The sequence below is a fragment of the Thunnus thynnus genome, chromosome 10, assembly GCF_963924715.1.
Source record: "Thunnus thynnus chromosome 10, fThuThy2.1, whole genome shotgun sequence".
NCBI lineage: Eukaryota > Metazoa > Chordata > Actinopteri > Scombriformes > Scombridae > Thunnus > Thunnus thynnus.
In genome coordinates, this window is record NC_089526.1 from 14,615,155 (window position 1) to 14,635,408 (window position 20,254).

The window sequence follows — 20,254 nt, forward strand, 5'->3', positions numbered from 1 at the left end:
AGTTAATCAATAATATTGCATCCTGTTTTATAAGCTCATTACGAGTTTTGTATGTAAAATCTAAATTGGTAAAGATGGTAAGTACAGCTTTCAGATAAATGCAGTGGAGTAAAAAGTACAATATATCTCAATGAATTGTAAGGAAGTAGAAGTATGAAATATAAAGCACGAAATGGAAATAAATTGTACATAAGTACAGTACTTGAGGAAGCGTACTACATTTTATCACTAGAGCCTGTCGACAAACACTCTTGAGAGATACTCATAACATAAGCAGAAACTAAACATATAAAGAATCTTTCTTTAGAAGGTACATGTTCAGTGTGTACTTTGTAAGAGACCCCGGCCTCTTTCTCAGCAAAAAAAATCAATAAAAGACAGCAGTCTGAGTATGTATGTTATTGTTTTTTTTTTATAAACTTCGTGCAATACAGTGTTTAAGTTTATCACACATTTAGATAAACCATAATCATTTTTCTAGATATATCTATTCTCAACTACATACTATTCATATTGCCCACATAAATGCTATCTGTGTGCAGTTTTATCACATTATTCTTTTTCTGAAATGAAATCAAAGAAATGAAAATGTATAGAATCTGGAAGCGTCTGGTTGTTTTGTTTCTTCGTTACATCATGTAGCAGGGGGTGTCCATGGTTCAACCCGAATCTGCAGTCACTCGGTTTCAAAGAGAGAGAGAGAGAGTGGGTGGGGCGGGGTGTTGGGGGGGTGGGTGGGGGGGGGGTTGTTTACATGTGTTTACATTCTCATCAACATAAACAGAACGGGTCAGAGTTCGGACTCAGGAGTCAGCGGTCACAAAGGAAGCACAGTGAAAAGAATCTTTGGGGAGGTTAAGGGGTCGTCTCTGTGGGGACTCTGTTATTGGTCATGTGACAAAGTAGAGGAACACTAATCATGTGACCAGTTATGGGCAGGGGAGGGGCCCCGAGAATGGTGGCACAGAGTGGGGCGGGAGGAAACCACCCAACAAGAGTCCAGGGAACAAAACACTTCAGTCAAAACCTGCCCTGCCCAAAATGCATACCATGTTTGAACAGTGGTCCCGAAAAAACATATCTATAGACTTTACAAATATATGTATGTGTAAATTACAATGTACATGTATCTTTTCAAAAGTTTTTCTCTATAGTGTTTTTTTTAAACCCCCTGAACAAACATATACATATTGTATTTTTTGCCACTGAAAGTGATGAGTTGCATGTGTCACTTTGGGACTTTTCATAGAAAAAAATGATTCGGTTTTTGTTTTTCTGCTCAGGCAGCAACCTTTACCTGATCCTGTACAAATGTATTCTATGTCTCTTTTTTCTGCTTCCTCCAGTCAGAGGTTTCTGTTAATGCCCAAGAACAAACATCTTCAACACGACTATAGCTACAAGTACTACTGTTAACACTGATTAGAATGAAATAAGACTAACAGAGGCCCATAGAAAACTCAGACTCATAACAATGAAGTTGGTCAGTTGTCTCAGTCACTCACATTATTGTTGCATTTCTTTCGGTATCAATATTGGAAGACAATTTACAGTATTCACATCTGACTTCATGTTATAAATGAAAATCATATAATTAAGGGGGTAAAAAAAATAATACAGGCTCTCATTCTCCCACATATTGTGCACACTCATGCTTGACATTTGACACAGTTACACACAGCTCACTGAATGTCCCAGTGGCTCTGCATGGAAGAAATTCACAGTTAAAGTCGTTGAGATCTAAAATTAGAGTGAAAAAAAAAAACCCCAAAACATGAAAATTAAATTTTCATTCCAAACTATGGTGTTTGCAGATACATCTAGCCTGTAATAACACTAAGAATAATCACAACAACAATTTACATTAATGATGATCTGGTTAAATTAGCAGTAATATTGCACAAAAAAATATGTGAAACATTTTCATAATAGCCCAAGGTTAATTGCGTTTGATCATTAACAAAATAAATCATTTCTAGCACATTAAAATATCAAAATAGTTTCATTGTGAAAGTTCATTGTTGTTGTTATTATCGCTCTGTTATTACTCTTCTTCTTTTTGTTCTCAGTGAGATTGAGTAGACTAAATAACAGTGAACATGGAGGGAGAGATATAACATTTCACCTGCATGTCTGTCTTTCTATGCGTCTCCTGTTAAGCCACACAAACACAGTGCTCCTCTCTATCCTCCCTCTTTCACTACTTCCCATCCTCCTCGTCTCCCTTCCTCCTTGCCTCCCCCTCTCATATGCTCTCTCTACACAGGCGTTGTCTTCCTATTGAGGGTGTTAGAGTTGCTCTCCCTGTCTCCCTTCAGCCTGTCCAGAGTCCCCATCCCTCGCTCCCTGTCTACTGTGGATGAGGTGAAAGGTGGGGGGCCAGAGCCCACTGAGTTGGGCATTGGCGCATTGGAGTTGGAAGAATTGGAAGGGTTGTGGGACTTAAGCGAGGGAAGTGTACCACTCATCATCACTCCCCCTCCACCTCCATCCTTTGGGAAGCAGTTGTGGAGCTGGTAGAGTGTGGCCCTGTCCACCGTTCCATACATGGGCGGCAAACCCCCGAGTTTAGGGTCGCGAGACAACGTGTAGAGGGAGATGTCGCCTCCAGCCAGGGCCGTGTGGGAGCGAGAGTGGGGGTTAGGCAACGTGGACACTGAGATAGGACCCTGGGAAAGCAGCGCAGATGGTGGGAGGCCAAAGTTCTTGCCCCCACCTCCCCCGACAGGTGAAGGGTCTCGGGAGCGAGAGGGGTCGGTGGAGCGGGACGAGGAGCGGGACCTGCGGCGGAAGCGGTAGCTGGGCAGACGGAGCATGGCGTGCGTGGTGCTCTTGAAAATGTCGGTGCGCGAGCGGCAGCGCAACTCCTTGTTCTTCTCGATGTAGATGTTGACAGCCAGTACCCCCACCATCTCAGCCATGATGAAGGAAAGGCCTCCGAAGTAAAAGGACCAACCGTAGGAGTACTGCCACTTCTTATCCTCGTCCTTCTTGGGAGAGATGTCCCCCAGTGCAGCCGAGATGTACACAATCACACCAATAATGTTGCTCAGACCTGAGAGAGCACAGAAATACTGTATTTACACAAGAGCTAAACAAACTCAGACAGACTGACTTACTATTCTAATAAACAAATTCATGTGACATGCTATTTTCAATTAAGATAACTGGCAAGATGAGGGCTGAATGTTAAAATCTCCATTAAACTGACATAAGTGCCTAAACACAACGCGACACTCCCAAACAATTCATAAAAACTGTTATGGCAAGTAATATTCCCCAGACCACGACTTGCACATGCACATAGACTTCCACACAAGCAAACACACACATACAAGCACAGATACATATAATATCTACCCACAGATGAACATACAATATCGTTAAGTTACCTGCAGCCACGAAGAGAATCCCCGCCCCCAGGATGATGTTCCTTTTGCTCTTATAGAAACGACTAGCAGCGATGCACACCCCTCCCATTAGCAGCAGGATGGCACTGAGGATGGGGAAGATGTTGGAAGCCCTGACTACCCCTGCACCGAGGAGAGAGTAATGGTTAACAGCCAAAACAAGAGAGAGAATTTTCTTGAGAAACCCTCGCCCATCTGTTACTGTAGAGCAGAATAAACAAAGTAATAACCACAAATGATTAACTAATACTTCTTAACCCATGTTTAGACAGTGCGAGGATGTAGAGTAATAGGCATAAAGAAAATAAAAATGTTGCTCTATTAGAAATATACACAAAATTCTTGGTGGAGAAATTAATTACTGAGTTCCCGGCACACAATTGAATCAAACCCTTCCCATGTGGCCTTTAGTGCTTTCAGGAGGTCTGCCAACCATGCAAACACACACACACACACACATTAACACTCCTCTCTCATCTAGGACAACTAGGCCACGAGAGAGAAAATGCCACCTAAATGCCAGCAAAATGCCTCTGCAACATTGTAAACAGAACACGAGCTTTTCTCTATGTATGCACGGGAACACATGTAGCATATCATAGAGCAGAATGATATCACTGCAGGGCACTGAGTGCAAACTAGGGCACCCCATCTCCACTGACTTTCAGTACACATTGTCACATGTTTATTTCTTGCTGAGATAATCTGTTGAGGAATGAGCAATAAAACAGCCAGATTAAAATCAGTTTTAGGCTTATTTTCTTTCTTTTTTTTTCAGGCTTATCACGACTTCCATGCCACTCATCATCCATGCCTAGTAATGCTGGTGTTGACTTACGTAGGACGTACTCTGCCCCGTCATGGTCAAAGTCTGCATCCTCTGGGAAGTGGTTGATCTGAGAACACACTCCTCTCTTCACTCCTGAGATGTAACAGGAGAAACAGGGGTGACCAGACACAACAAAAGAACAAAAGAAGAACTCAAAGAGAACAGCAAATATCCTCCTGAGAGACAAAGTGACACCTAAGCACGGTCATATCTGTGCCATAAAACTCTTTTTTTTTTTTAAACTTCACATACATATAAAGAACATCACAAAGGTTAATGGCTCCTCTAGGAAATGCAAGTTAGCAATGCGCAGTCTCCACACACATTCAGTACATACACACATCGAAATACATACAAGTATGCAGACACAGTGGCAGACAGATAACTACCCGCCGGGGTCTTGCATGTAGACAGACAGACGAACGGAGGGACGCACGTACGATGATGACAGCACACCACTGTTGCTGATGGATGGATTGTGAGAAAGATGGAGTGATGGGATGAAGAGACACAGACGGAGGGAGAGACGGACAGATGCGGGGTGAGCTGGTCTCTTTCTCACAGCTCTTATATTTCCACAGGTTGGTCTGTAAAGAAACAGATGGAGGTACAAAGGGGCGGGACGTCAGTTGAGCCACACGGATCACTGTTATCTTCTGCAGACACAGGCTCAACAGACTTCAGACTGTTTCAGGTGGTCCTCATACACATTCAAGGCATTTTCTTGAAACAGTAATGTAAGCACATGGTTTCCTGAATGACTTACTGCATCTAAACCACTGCATCTCCACCAGCAACTCATAACATGACATAAAAGTAGCCCTAATAGCTGGGTTGTCCTCACAAGTTTATATGCTTGATGAAAAAAAACCCCTACAGAACTGAGAAAGAAATCATTGACAGGTTATTCAGAGCAACCCCACACTCAGTAAACCTGCAGAAGAGCCAGAGAGAAGGACACATCTCTATCCACAGCATAATGTGCCACCCACCCGTGGGCATAAATCTTTTAGAGCTAGCATGTCCTGCATTTCCACTCCAGCTACACCTCACTGCATCACTGCACGACTACTGAGCGTCCGTCTTGGCTGAATACTCCACAGACATCAAGGATAGTTGACCTCTAAGCCATGCCAAGAAACTGTCAGCTTTACTGCACTGCAATGTGAGAGAAAAGACTGAAAGAGAGGGGAAACTACAAGGCGGGGAAGAAGAAGAGGAGAAACCAGTGAAAGATGAAATATAACGTTTGGGGGAGTGAAACAGAGGGATAGTAAGAGTGAGACAATGGAGGGAGTGGGTGGGGGTGCACTGCAGTAGTGCTGCAAGGGCTATAGCTTATCTCTAATTGGCTGCTTTGCTATCAGGAAGCTTAGAGATGAGGACAAATTAGCTTTGTACAATGACCAAGCCCAGGATGGGCCGGGGACGCTTTACGAGTAGAGCCAAGCAGGTTTTCCTGGAGACAGACGAACCTCTACCGCAAAAGGCACAGATCGTTAACTCACACCACCCCTTTGGTTGTAGCTGCTTCACTGTTCACTCTGTCCCAGCCTTTACTAGCCTTTGAGTGTCAGCCAGGCAGTGTAATGTATAATGAATTAGTGGCTTGTGTTGCAGTGACAAACTGAAGATTGAGAGATGCCATTTTCTGTATCCTCTGTCACTTGGAACAAGAAGTCGATGGGTGGCGGGGTGAACACGGGCCTTTGTTTCAACATTTGGATTAAATTACTGCAGCCTGAATCAAAGACAATGATTAATGGATTATTCTGAGTGAGGGTTACGCTTCAGTATCATGCAATTATCCTGCAATTATGCAAAATTGTTTTCTTGTCACTGTGGCACGGTCCAACAAATACCAGTGGAATGTGTGTGTTGATGCTAATAATGATTACTTAAGTTTCCTGATGTCAAGTGAAAGACTGACACTGCTGAACTTCAGTCAGTCAATATATTTCTGCTTCAAAGCTTTGACATTGCCACAAGGCGAGAGGTTTTCATTCCACAGCAATGAGTTCAGTTCAGTTGGATTCATAATCACTACCCCCAGTGTCCAACACCACTAATTCAATTTTGGTGAGTGTTAAACAGTCAAATACTTGTCACAGCAGAGGCTGATTACAACAAAGTCTAAATACAGAACTCTCCATCTCTACAGTGTGCTGTAATGAACTCCTCATGTTTGTATGAGCTGTACACCGTACACAGTTTATCAGTAACTCCATCTGCTGTCTACATAACAGCAGATAAAGAGTCCAGTTTCTGCCCCCCCCCCCCCCCCCAACTCCAAGCTGGGCATCACTTCAAGTCACACAAATCCCAAACCCTCAGAGCTCAATTTGAATTATTCCACTGGGAAAATACTATCCATTCCCTCTTGCCTGAGATAAGAAAACGAAGACTAAAAAGAATGCATAAAGGACAAGATTGACATTTTGAGAAATATGTTTATTTGCCTTCTTGCTGAGAGTTAGATAAAAAGATGGATACCACTCTCATGTCTAAATATGAAGCCTGGCAACATCATGATGATGACTAGACTCCAAGAAGTGACTGAGCCTGGCCAAGAAGTAGTCTGATACATAACCCCCCCGTAAAACCACAACATCTCGTTTTAACCCTTTGGTATTTGTATGCAATAAACAAACTTTAAAGGTGCTGGTAGATGGATTTTGTTACCTTTAGCCGGGTTTACTGTGGTAACGATCTTCTCATCTAACTCTGCAAGTATATTTCCCAAAATGTCTAAACTATTCCTTTAAATTTTTTCAGTCACATTAAATCCTCAGTGCACTCTGCTTTATTTCTCCTACTCAACCTTAGATAACAACAAATCCTGGGAACAACAAGATCTAGTCTGCCCAGATTTGGATCTACTTAAATGCTAAATGGCAAGAAAGTAACCAAAGCTGCATTGCTTTATGTCAGTTTTTCCTGCACCCTTCTAACTGAAATTAACAACCAAAGCACACTTGTTCACATGCATCTTCATCAACCCAAATCCCACCCATACACCCAAGATGTCTCCCACAACATCTTCACTACCTTCCAGGCAGCATATCCTCCAGAGTCCAGAGTGGGTGAGCGCCCCAGGGTCCTTCTTGTCCTTGTTATGGGGGTCGTCCTGGGTGACGTTGGCTGTGCTGTTGCAGATGAGGGCACGGGAGTACAGCCAGTAGTCCGTCCCTATTGCCACCGTCATCAGGCCGAAGGCAGCGAATGCCCCCACGGTGGTGAGAAGGATCTGGATCCCCTTCTCACACACCATGCCTTGAGAGAGAAAGAAAGGAGGAGGAAGGGAGGGAAACAGAAGAGGAAAAGGGTGGATATTAGCGGTGCAAAAGAGGAAGAAGAGAAGGCAAACAAGAATTTATCATGCAGTTAGAGATTGAGGAAGAATGGTAGAATAACCAAGCAAGAGTGTATTTATAATCATAGATAAAGTGCAGTTTATTAAAAAAAAAAAACAGACAGAAAACATGTAGGTGAGATGATGAGGGGCACGATGATGTGAGGGGAACAGGTGGGAGGAAGAGAGGGAGGCAGTAAGAAAAGTGAATAGGACGCGGATGTGGGAGGTGCACAAGTGGCTCTATGATGTGTCCTTGGAGGAGAGTTGGATGACTCTGCTGACTCCGCTTAACAAGACAGAATTGATGTGAAACACAACAGATCACACCCTCCCAATCTCAGTCTACTCCATATTCATGACCCTGACACCGTTCTCCCCCTCAGAATCAGCAGGGCTGGACATGAATGCATAAACACACACACACAACACACACAAACACACAGCTATCATGAGATCACCTTGTACCCATGAAAGTCTTTATTAGAAAGGCGATGTGGATGCATTTCTGCATGCACGCTCCCACACAAATAACATTATCAGATCAGATTGACCCATGCATGTCTGAGCTGCTACAAGTCAGCAGCCTTCAGTCGCTACTGTAAACTACATATTCTCTTCTACTTCCAACACTAGAAGTTTCCCTTTCACACTGATGAAACTGATACTGACAGAGACTGTAACAGAGTGAAGCAATATCTAACGCAAAGTGTGACAAGCAGAGACTTACCTGACGGCGAGTTTCTATCCTTCGACTCAATTTTGAAATCTTTCTTTTCCTCGTCAGTGAAGAACGTGCTGTCCCCTCAATCCGGACAGCATCCATCGACTGTTTTCACCCGCTCCCTTCTCTCCTTCGTGCGCTTCTATCTCTTTCTCTCTCTCTTTCTGTCTTCCTTTCTCAATGGAAAACTGGTGCCGGTGGAGGTTGTGGCTTGGACGGTTGTCCTGTTCTCCGTCCGTCCTTTGTTAGCAGAAAGCTTGCACCAGAGAACCCATGGTTACTCCTCTGCTGCTGCACATGAAATAAAGCAGAGGACAGGGACACTTAGCATTTTGTTAGTTCATTTAGTAGTTTTAGGCCCTGACGTTGTGGATGAAAACAGAATAGGCAGGATTTAAAATGAAATAGAAAACCATTGTCTGTGTATATTCTCCACAACACAATCTTTTAGATTCATTTATTTACAGTTAGGCTGACAAATCTGTTGACATGTTTCAGCAGAAAGCCTTCCTAAGAGCATGTATGACAGCAGTGAGATGTCTGTTTTGGCTGCACTGCAACAGCAGGGCCAACCCTACAAACTTGAATGTCTGTCCGACTGACTGAGTGATAAAGTTACACTATTGGTCGGCTGAAGTCAGCCGAATGCCGCTGAAGCTTGGGACAGCCAAGTATCCCACAATGCTTTTCGCACCAAATGGTGGCTATGGCGGAGATTGTGAGCCAGGCCAAAAGCTGTTGTAAATTTCGCTTTAGGACTGTTAATATGTCACTTAATTAAGTTTTAATATTTTTTCAGGCGAGAAAGTAACCATTTAGATTCCCAATATGTGGTCAGTTTATCCAAATAACACCTATTTGGAAATTTGTTCCAACGTTTTTTGAGATGTGATGAGCCATTGGCCGGGTGCCAGCCAGTCATCTCAGCTGCTGGCAGTCCGAATCCCGAGATGACCAGCCAGACAAGGTCCGTTGTCATCCCAAGGCAGAGTCGGACTGGCCTTTCCTGAGCACGGGAGAAATCCCGGTGGGCCGGTCGCTATGTGGGCCACTTGAGCAGCCCGTTATAAAATACAAGAGCCTCTTTTATCTTTTCCCTTGATGTCACCAAACATTTAATTTCTTGTTTAGACAGGCTTTATAACTTTATCTGTAAAAATAAGCCACACAAGGATAAAAAAGGAGGTCTGTGTCTCTAACTGAAGGAGGTCTTAACGTTTTGGACTTTTCCTCATTCAACCATATTATCAAAATGAACTGGATCAAAAGTTTCTAAAAGATCCAGATAGCATGTAGAATATTATCCCACACACAAAAAGTAGATGGTCTTAATTTTTTATTAATGTGCCCTTACAGTATACTGTTAGTAAACTCAGTATCAAACTCTCCAACTGTCAGAGACAAGCTCTTATGTGTTGGTCTCTTCTATATCAGCACAACTATTCTCCTCACAAATGTTTTTTATGGAATAATGTCAATATCATATACAGAAACAAACATTATTTTTTGAAAATTGGTTTAACAACATTTTATTAAATAGCTGTAAAACAGTATCTTGAAAAGCACTCTGTAAATAAAATGTATTAAATATATTACAATGTAAGATTTTTTGCTTGAAAAAATGACAAACGATTAAAGGATGATTAAAATAGTTGTAATTGTCTGTCAATCAACTAATCAACCTACTATCTATGATCTACTAATTGTTTCAGCTGTAAAACTGTATGATCTTTATTGCAAAGAGGCCAAACTGTATAATTAGAAATATAATCATTTTACACTACAGATGCTTCTTTTTAATGCTGCAGAGCTTTGCTGTTCCTGTGTTTGAGCAGATTGAGTAATTATAGTAGTGACAGTATTAAAGGCTAAAGACAGAATGACTCTAGAGCGAGTTGTACTGCATCTAGTCTGAATAAGAGGAGCAAGAGGGGGAGGCAGAGAGGACCAACCCGACATTGTTACCATAGCAACATTGAATTCCAAAGTCTGGATCAGCATAGAGCGAGGGGGGGAAAAGGAGAGGGGCAGGCGATAGATAGAGGGAGAAAGAGGCAGAGAGAGCAAAGCAGAGAGAACAGAGATGGGAAAAAGAGGCAGAAATGAAGGGGGAATATTTCAAGTCACTACCATGAGTGTTGACTCTGAGACTCAGACAGACAGACAGACAGACAGACAGACCAGTGCGCTAATGCTCTATCAATAGATATGTGTGTGTGTGTGTGTGTGTGTGTGACCACTGCGACATAGATGCTCCCGGACACACACACACACACACACATGTGCACACACAAATACACATGAATATGCCATCGGTTACTGGAGAGGGAATGAGAGGTTAACCCCTCTTTTGCTCAATAAATAAAGAAGAAAATATGATATGATGAAGCAGCACACATTATTCTACAAACATGATTTAGCAGACATAATGCAGTGCAGTCAGGTCTGTTAATATTTGATGATGCAATATGGCACCGTGATCAAAATAGGTTACATCCTGTTTGCATTGTGAGACCCAAAACAGAGCTGCCTAAGAGACAGAAGGAGAGATGGAAGGAGAGACGGTGTGTTGTGTGTGTGTTTTTTTATGTGTGTGCACATTTCCTCCTCAGTGCATCTGAGGATGGGACTAGTCCAATCTTATTGAATCCCAGTAATGTTCCCCTCAGCTCCCCTCAGTTAGACAGTTAGCCTCGTATCTCTGCGTTCAGGCTCCTTATTATGTAAACTGTCAAACGACACCACCACAGCGTGGCTTATTTATACATTGTGGGTGCATACTGTATGTGCAAGCAAACAAGTGAATGTGATTGTGCATGTGTGTGTTTGTGCGTCGTATGACCTTCCAACCCTATCAACATACTGCCTCTCCCTGAGGAAAATACATATCTAGAAGGGATTACACTATCTCCAAGGCCTGAAAACGCAGTATGTGTATGTGTGTGTTCTTTGACTCCGGTATTTAATGAATGACCTTAACAATAACCTACTAAGTTATTCCCCTTAGCAAAAACTCCCCTGTGTAGAAGATCATAATTGCCATTTAATTATCTGTAATTTCTATTTTCCACCAATAATTAAAAAAGAGGGGAATGAGGAGCAAGTGCAAGAGAGCGTGAAAGAACAAGAGGTCAAGAAAAAAAGAAAGTGTGAGAGTTTAACTAATAATAACTAATAACTTGAGTTATAGTAACGAATTTGGTTTAACTGGAGAGAAATTTTGGGTAATTTGGGATTTAGAATACAGATGGATTTAAGAAATATAAGTACACATTTGCCTTTTTCATAATGCTGAGCTACCTTATCCTTAGTGATGCTTTTATAGTGTGTTTGGATCACTCAGGAGGACTCTGGGCCAGCCAGAGGCCAGTTAGCTTCAGTAGGACGCACTGTAGCAACACAGGCCAACAGTTTAGCTTTGGGAGCTGGTTGCTGCAGGGACCATTACGAGACCAGGCCCTCACTTGTCAGAAAACTTCAGATGTTATCAGATCTACCTGCGTGACTCATTCCCAGCATGACAGAATACCTCGCTCGCATAAAATTCAAGTGCACCCAATGAGTTGTGGCTCCAATAATTCAGCCATAAATCACACAGGAGATTTGAATTTTGTAGCAGCTGCTCCATTACCTATTCATTGCATAAATCAACTACCAAACTGCTTGTTGAATAAATGATGACATCTATATGTTATCCCACACATGTGAATGGCAACGGCCTTGTGTGAGCATGCGAGAATGTTTTCAATGTAGATACACAAGCGAGTCACACCACATTGTTGCATGTCCAGGAAATATGTCTGCTTGCCAAATAACCTAAATAAGGACTGTAGCTTGTGAAAAAAAAATCAAGACTGTAATGTAGCAAAAATGACATGAGCTTATACTGAATGCTTGACCAAAAAAAAAAAAAAAATGCACTAGGCCTACTTATGGTGACAGCTCTAAAAATACAAGCAGCGTATTCTATTCTGAGTGCTCGATGGCAGCAGTGAACATTAAGAAAACATGCCTAAATATTCAGAGCAGTGGCTCTTGGTAGCTGAGATGATTTCCCTTCTTAATCATGAGAAAAAGCTAAACACCTGAGCTCACTGCTGAGATCCCACAGCTGGCACACACACACACACACACACACGCACACAAATTTACATGCAGGCCGACACAAACACACACACACACACACACACACACACACACGCAGGTGCATAGAAAAAGATCAACACGCAAACAAACACTTGGCGTGCAAGCACATATGCAGCCTCAAACCCCCCACTACTGTCAAAATGATGACAATAAAATCATAAAATAGGTCATCTTTAAAAAGGCACTTCAAAGCATAGCAGAATTTCCATTAAGCTCGTGTGAAGAGTCCACCAAGATCCTCAGACTGCATGTGACCAAAGTCCCTGCCTGTCTGAGCAGAACAGCCTGAGGAGGCAGTGACAGCAACACCTTGGTCTAAGAGGCTCCCAAAATAAAGTGTCTCTGGATGACCGGACACTCATGAACCCATGAACATATGCTTAAACACATGTGCACGTGCAAGCACGCACGCACATGCATAAAAACACCCATACTCCACTGAGAAAGAACTCTCTAAGTGCAGATCTGAGACAAAGAAAACCCTTGAAATTTATTGTTTTTATACAGAAACAAGTGTCTTAATTTATTATCCTGCCATATAAATGCAACAGAGGAGAAAGAAATTAACTGAATACTTGCAGCTACTCAGAAAAGACAGTGGTCCTTAATAAAGACAGCAGGGCTTCTCTTGATCTACTGTGGCTTGGATTGTGCCTCATTTGTACATTGCTTTGGACAAAAGCATCAGCCAAATAAATCCATGTAAATGTTAACTAATGATTTTTTTCATTTTAATCTATAAAATTTCCAATTTTAGACAAAGTGACAAATATCGATCACCGTTTGTTCAAAGTGACATCCCAGAATAGCTTGTTTCATGCAACCCGCTGCCCAAAATCAAAACAAAGAGCAGAAAAGCAGAAACATTTCACATGTGAGAAGCCAGAACCAGCAAATATTTGGTATTTTTGTTTGATAAATGTCAATTAATTAATTGATTAATTGACAAATCGTTTCAGCACTAACAACACCTACTCTATGTTTCCATAGAAGAGGCTGCAACTCAAAATTTGAGCAATCTCAATCACACAAGCCAGTGGCTCCCAAACATTTTGGCTTCTGACACATTACACTGAAGTATGTTTACTTGCTAACTTGTCACAGGTTTCATAGGTCTCTGATGGGGTCCGTGCAATCAAAGAGTTATTTTTCCTTCCCAGTATGTTTTATGTGAATGCTTTTAGAGGCGTGAAGATGTTAAGTTTTACAGTGATTCACAATCAAAAAACAAAGATTAGATAAAGTGTAGCATTATTATGTTTCATGCGTTCCTATCCTGTTAATCATCTCGCAGCCTCTCAGATTTATCTTGTGGAAACTGATCAACTGACTGATAAATCCTGTTAAAAACGCTGGTGAAGTTGTGTCCAGTGAACTTAGTTTTTAAATGATAATATTCACATCTGAGACTTTCACACATGCAAACTTACAGATATACACATCCTGTTTCTTATCAGTGAAGAGGCTTTGGTCACAGGTCCCACATTGTGCCTCCAGTCCAGTGAGCATGCCTGCCTGTCAAACACTGTGTCTGTTGTGTGTTTACGCTGCACGCCGCTGAACAGACGGGGCCGTACAATATATCACTGACACGATATGGTTCAATCACAGGCTCTTACAACCCTGCTCTCAAAGGCTGCGCTAACTTGCGTGAAGCACTTAAAAACACCAAAGCTGGGGGTTAATTGATGCACGGGTCACAGCCGGTGAGACAGGAATCAATTAGAAAAGCTTTGGATAAAAGCCTCTGCACACTGGAATTATAAACAATGTTGTGTACTGAATCAGCAGGATCTCCAAATACAGCCAGCCATGAGTGCAAGCCATGATTTGCACTCACTAAGGTACAATAATACATTCATGTTTACTTTGTCAAGTACAATAAATATGCAAGGGTTTGTATTTGAAGAAGGTACAAAGTAATTGAACGTTGTATGTTCATTATTAGATTTGTTATGGGACCCTGATATTATATATTTAAACTGAGGTATTTGTGTCTGTTCCTCTCAAACAGTGCTGGGTTTCCTCGTGATCCCCGTCTGAAGAGAGGAAGGAACACTGTGAAGCCTTAGACCATCAAGAAAATTGCAGCAGAGGCATTGATCCTCTGAACAATAGCTACAATAGCTACATGACAGATGTGATGATCATTGCAGAATTGCCTCTCCTCAGAGAGAGAAACAAGAGAGTGAGAAAGAGACGGACAGACCTGACCACCAACCAGAATTAGAGTGAAACAGCAAAAGACGAAACAAGCGGAGACATTCAGAAGTTACAGAGATTCTTTTTTTTCCTGATATTTCTGGACCACTCGCGCATTAGATGATAATGATTTGGCCGGCGCTAGAAAACAACTAGAGTCTGTGTGGGCTACGCACTGATATTGACTGCAATGAGTCACCTAACAGCGTAAACAGCAGATTGTAGAGCTGGCTGAGAGGTTTTGAAAGTAATCCAAAATCCACAGAGACAATCATTAAGGTCACACACACATCACACACATAGTGCAGGCGGTTTACCACGTGGGAAGTGGAGGGGGTGTGACCAGCAGACGGCCGGGGGCCAACCACACCTCAAAGAAAGATTCACTGATCATTGATAGAAAGATGACAATGACAGAAACAAAAAAATATATATATACTTCCTTTTCAATGTTAGGAAAATGTTTGATTTTTTAACTGCTCATAATTAATCTTAAAGGCCCTTTAAGGTGCAAGAATGAGCAAACTTCAAAAATATAATGTCATGAAAAGCCATAATCCTGCAGTTATTGTTCAGATCAAATGCTTTATGTGAACTCCACATGTTGTAAGATGAGTATTCTCAGTCGTACAGAATGGCAATTATGCAATTAACGTTTTTATCTCCTATTATAGTAAAATTTTAGCTCACAATCGCTGCCCACGTTCTAACACCAGCACTTTACTTGATGAGGGAGACGATTTAAATATATTTAAAAGTTTAACTTAATCCCTGTGTCACTGCCCACATCAAGTGGATCTGCATTACAGCCTTAAAAGCAGGTGGAAAGGAAAAGCCTGTTCCCCAAAGTGAAGGGAGGCAGCAACTAAATCCACAGCTCAGCAGGTAAACGCATGTGCTGTAGTCACTAAAACCGCAAGTGACCAGTGACTGCTCCAGCTGGTTATTTCACATCAGGTAATCATAAAACACACACACAAACAAACAAACAATAAACATTCAGAGTTGTACCTGACACGGGCTGCAGCTCCGGAGATGACAGGTGTAGCTCACTACCTTGTTTTTGACTCTTGAGTGCTGCAGTGCACACTCCTAAAGCATCTCCTATTCAGACATTTCACTCCACCTTTAGCCCAGATGTGATCTGAGCTGTAATGGAAAAATGAATGATTGATAGAGCGCCAGATGTTTGCTGCCCTTTACCTCAATCCTGGACCTGATCTGTCAGAGCACAGAGCACAGGTTGGCCAGTGAGAGGAGACAGTGGGCTGAAAAAGAAAACGAAATCTTTAAAACCGCATCAGATAACATCATGTGGCCAGGTCCAACATGATGCTAAGATGTTGGCCCTGCGCTGAGAGCTGCAGAAGCTTGTGTGCAGACCAGTGATTAGACACATACAAGCTCAGAGCTACGGGGCTGAGAGCGTGCAAAGCTCAAGTATAGTGATGCGGACTGCGGTGCATTCATTAATAGAGTAGCTACACACATCACCCTGCCTGCATAAGCTATACACGGTGGAAAATGGACGCCTAGCATCAAGCGGCCGGTACAAACTCAGTGGACTGGGACACAAATCACACACATCAAGACGCACATAAAGAAAATAACTCCTGATTGTCGGATAAGTAGCCGGACAATTCAGCACATACAACAGATATATTAGTCCCAACACATGCGGTGCGGTTGCAGAGAGCGCTTCAAACGAGCTATTATAAGGGTTTCATTTGCATAATAGACGCTGCCGTCGCTAATTATAGGCCCGCTCAAAAAAGGTAGGAAAATTATAATTCAGGATTTAATCCGCGAGGTGGTAGAAGAATGAGAATTATTATCATTGTTTTTTTTTCTTCCTCTAAATTCCTATCTACACTGTCAGTAGTGGGCTAAGTTACAGGCAACGTGAGACAAATCAATGTGGCGTGTAAATTACACCGGATGAACTGTGATCCATTAGGCTGCAAAGTGAAAACAACAGTGACACGGTGTAATTAATATCATTAAAGAAGCTTGTAGAGGTCTTACCTGCAGGCTTTCCTTTTTTGTATTTTTTTTATTTCAGAGATTTTCGCAGCGCGTCGCACTCCCAAAGAGAAGGAGATGGAGGGAAAAAAGAAGAGAGGGGGTGGACGGTGGATGGGCTAAATAACGGGTCTATCGAGGCAAATAAATAAATATATAAATAAATAAATAAATAAATAAATAGAAGAGGGGGGGTGATGAGAAAATAAGAAGCACGCGAGGGACCGGATTCTCAATTCCTGATTAGATTCAAAGCAGCCGGTGATGGAAAAAAGGGTCGAACATGCATTTAAAAAAAAAAAAAAAGAAGGCTAATACAAAACACGTCACTGAACACGGATTTGTCTACAGTGGATGTGGCCGCTGCTTGTGTGTGTACTCGGGGAGAATGCGTCTCTCCCCCCCCCCGCCCCCCACCCTCACCCTCCACCCCCACCACCACTACCACCTCCCCTCCGGTTGGACGAGCGCTCGCCTTGCCTGTCTGCTCTTCTGTTTCTCCCACACTGAGCCCGACGCAAGCAACTTGTCGCATCCCACCAAAACTCCTTAATGATGTGAGTGATGACGGATAATGTCAGAATCGACACAAGATGTAATCTACAAGATCACAGTGAAGGTTTAAACCCCCCTATCCCCAACCCCCCACCTCCTCCCATATTGAGAGAATTGGTCTGGATGTGCTTATTGGAGCGTGCGCCGCGTGCAGGGGTGTGCGTTTGTAAGTAGCCTATTAGCCATGACATGACCAGGTTATGTAGGACCCTATGTGTGTTATAGATGTCGATTTTTTTTTTCTTTTCTTTTTTTTTTTTTTGTTGTTGTTGGAGAGCGACTCGATGGAGCGCCAGTGGGACACTCTTCCTCTGTGGTAATGATGATGATGAGGGCCGCGCTGGTAGTTCTGGGAAATGCAGCAGCACGAGTGCAGCCCTGCAGAGAGAAAGAGAGATAGTGAGAGGGAGAGAGAGAGACAGAGAGCGAGATAGAGAGAGAGAGAGAGAGAGAGATGTTAAATCATGGAGTCAAATATCTACAGGTCAATATCACTGTATCGATACAGACAGACATTCAGCAGGAGTTCTATAATAAATGGGATAACTGAGCATCCTATCATTGCCATAATTATTTAGTCAAATGACTGTACTGATGATAGACCTTGCTTTTTATGATATAAATTGTGTCGCACACACACACACACACACACACACACATACACACACACACACACACAAATATAGATACATACACATAGCAGTTCAGATGCACAAAACTGAGCGGACAATGACCTTCAATAGTTTTAAAATGGCTTTGCTGCCCAGTTCACCCCTTTCTCTCTCTCTCTCTCTCTCTCTCTCCCTCTCTCTCCCTCCCTCTCTCTCTCTCTCTCTCTCTCTCTCTCTCTCTCTCTCTCTCTCTCACACACACACACACACACACACACACACATACATGCACACACACAAACATGTACACAGAAAAGAGAGAGGGAGAGAGCTAATACAGAGTGACAGGTCTTTCATGCAGTAATGGTGATGGTGAAAAGAGAGATCCACTCAACCCACACTGCACACACACACATATAAAGTCAAACACACACTAGCACACATGCGTGTAGAGACAAACAAAAAAAGGAGACAGAAGCAAATACACACACACAGGCCTGCGCGCACACACACACACACACACACACACACACACACACACACACACACACACACACAGAGTGAAAACTACATTATTACAGAAAAGTGGCAACAACCACAAGTCACAATTTAATCTCAATTGTTTACACCAGCAGTCAGGCTTCATTCATCAGGAGAGACGCTCACACACACAGAAAACTCTCATTCCTGGAAGTCAGACAGCAGAGTGCTCGCGCTTTTTAGTTTTATTGACCGGTGGATGTTTGATGTTTGACTTCCTAATGTAACACCTCTCTCTCTCTCTCTCTCACAGACACACGCACATACATCGCAGTTACTAACTGCCTGCATCATTCACATTCTCGTTTTATTTCTGGATTGAATTTCAGATCATTTTGTGATTGACTGTGAGTCTGCAAATCTTTAATTTCAGATTGCATTTAATTTCTAGTTTAGTTTTTCCCTTGTTAGTCAGAAACCACACACTGTTGCTCTTTGTATTATTAGCTGACCTACACAGCTCCCTCCTTTACTCTTTGTGACCTTGACCACAAACTGGCAGGCTACTTTTTTCCACTGTGTAAAACTTTAAGACAGAGAGTTATTGTTGTTTTATAACTGTTTTGGAGAAAGAGAAGTTTAATTGAAGGAATTTTCACTTCACTTTTACTGAAGACACTTGAAATTATGATTTATTTGAAAATTTGATGGCAGTTTTTTTAGTCGTAGGCTGGTTATGATAAACTTTTACTAACCTTCACGCATATGTAAACACATATTCCAGCAAAAGCAGGCACGCACAAGCGCATACACACACAACACTGATCAATTGTTGCCCTGAGGCTGTGGTGGCTTGCCGTGACTGAGGAGGGAGCCTGGTTAACACCCAGTAGTTCACTGCAGTGCAGTGTGCATTCACTTACTATGGTTCCCTCCATCACAGAGACCAACCAGAACAGCAACCTTTATATATCATATTCATTTCGGTTCAATGTGGACTCACGTCACTACAGTTCATATCAGAGAGATGTTTTCAAGGATTACTTTACTATACAAATCAAAAATAATATTAACCATATCTAAAAACATATAACATCAATATATATATAAGTTATATAAGTTAAAGATTCAGAAGCAGATAATCAGAGGGGGCACAGAGTGAAATGAACCCATGTTCAAGGTTTTATTTCTATTAAGCAGAGTAGTGAAAGTGAGTGACAGATGTCAACACTTTCAAGAACAGTGATCTTATCACAATTGCTATTCAATTATGTAACTCAGGATTATACAGCATCAGTTCCATTGAAGCATCAAAAAGCATTTGTTTTTTTTTTTCTTTACAGAGATGGTCATGTGCAAGAAGACTAGGCTTTATGCAGAAGCAAGCGTAGCTACACCCTTTTATGTAATCATGTAGAGGCAAAGAAAAAGGCTGGGGGTAGAGAGGGAAAAACAAAGAGGTACAGAGACGAAAAAAGGAAAGCACTGCCGCAGTTTAAGAGGCACTGAATGATTATCGACTGGTTTTAGAAATTAAAACGAGAAATGGTTCATGTAAAGGAAGAAACAGAAAGAATACATCCTGCTGTCACAAAGGTCACAATGGGGTCGGCAGTACACTAAAGGTTGGAGAAGTGGACTTTTGACCAGAAGGTTTAGAAGAAAGAAGATCTAGAAAGAAGTGAAATACTTTGATCTTTTCTGATAGCTACTGCAGAGGTGCCCTTGAGCAAGGCACTTAACCCCCTAACTGTAACAGCAGAATCAACAGTAGAAGGCTGCAGTTACACAGGGCGTCTCCTTTATAATGTAAATGTGTGCAACTGTATGAATAAAAATCAGGGCAACATTGAAAAACCGCATTTATGCTTCACAAAAAAAAAACAAAAAAACAAACCCTGAACAAAGGCGAAAATATGGTGA

The 20,254-nt window shown here is 42.1% G+C and overlaps 1 protein-coding gene across 4 annotated transcripts; it reads right to left on the reverse strand.

The window, feature by feature from the left end:
* Positions 1-390: 390 nt before the first annotated feature.
* Positions 391-17,106, reverse strand: cacng8b (calcium channel, voltage-dependent, gamma subunit 8b). Of its 4 annotated transcripts, XM_067601292.1 has the most exons (7): positions 16,689-17,106; positions 15,867-15,931; positions 8,322-8,606; positions 7,288-7,512; positions 4,249-4,332; positions 3,393-3,533; positions 391-3,055 (listed from the first exon to the last, which is right to left on the reverse strand). In XM_067601292.1, exons 4-7 carry the CDS (start codon positions 7,508-7,510, stop codon positions 2,259-2,261), a joined length of 1,245 nt encoding a protein of 414 aa, XP_067457393.1. In that variant the 5' UTR covers positions 7,511-7,512; positions 8,322-8,606; positions 15,867-15,931; positions 16,689-17,106; the 3' UTR covers positions 391-2,258. The 4 variants fall into 4 exon arrangements, with proteins under 4 accessions (XP_067457393.1, XP_067457394.1, XP_067457391.1 ...); XM_067601293.1 differs by lacking the exon at positions 15,867-15,931 and having other exon boundaries at positions 8,322-8,603; XM_067601290.1 differs by lacking the exon at positions 15,867-15,931.
* Between the last annotated feature and the right edge of the window lie 3,148 nt (positions 17,107-20,254).

Excerpts from the sequence above, each read along its gene's own strand:
- cacng8b (XM_067601293.1), bottom strand. The coding sequence starts at position 7,510 with ATGGTGTGTGAGAAGGGGATCCAGATCCTTCTCACCACCGTGGGGGCA. Across the intron at positions 3,534-4,248 it reads CGGGGCAGAGTACGTCCTAC|GGGTAGTCAGGGCTTCCAAC; the intron begins GTAAGTCAACAC and ends TCCTCGGTGCAG. Across the intron at positions 3,056-3,392 it reads GATTCTCTTCGTGGCTGCAG|GTCTGAGCAACATTATTGGT; the intron begins GTAACTTAACGA and ends GTGCTCTCTCAG.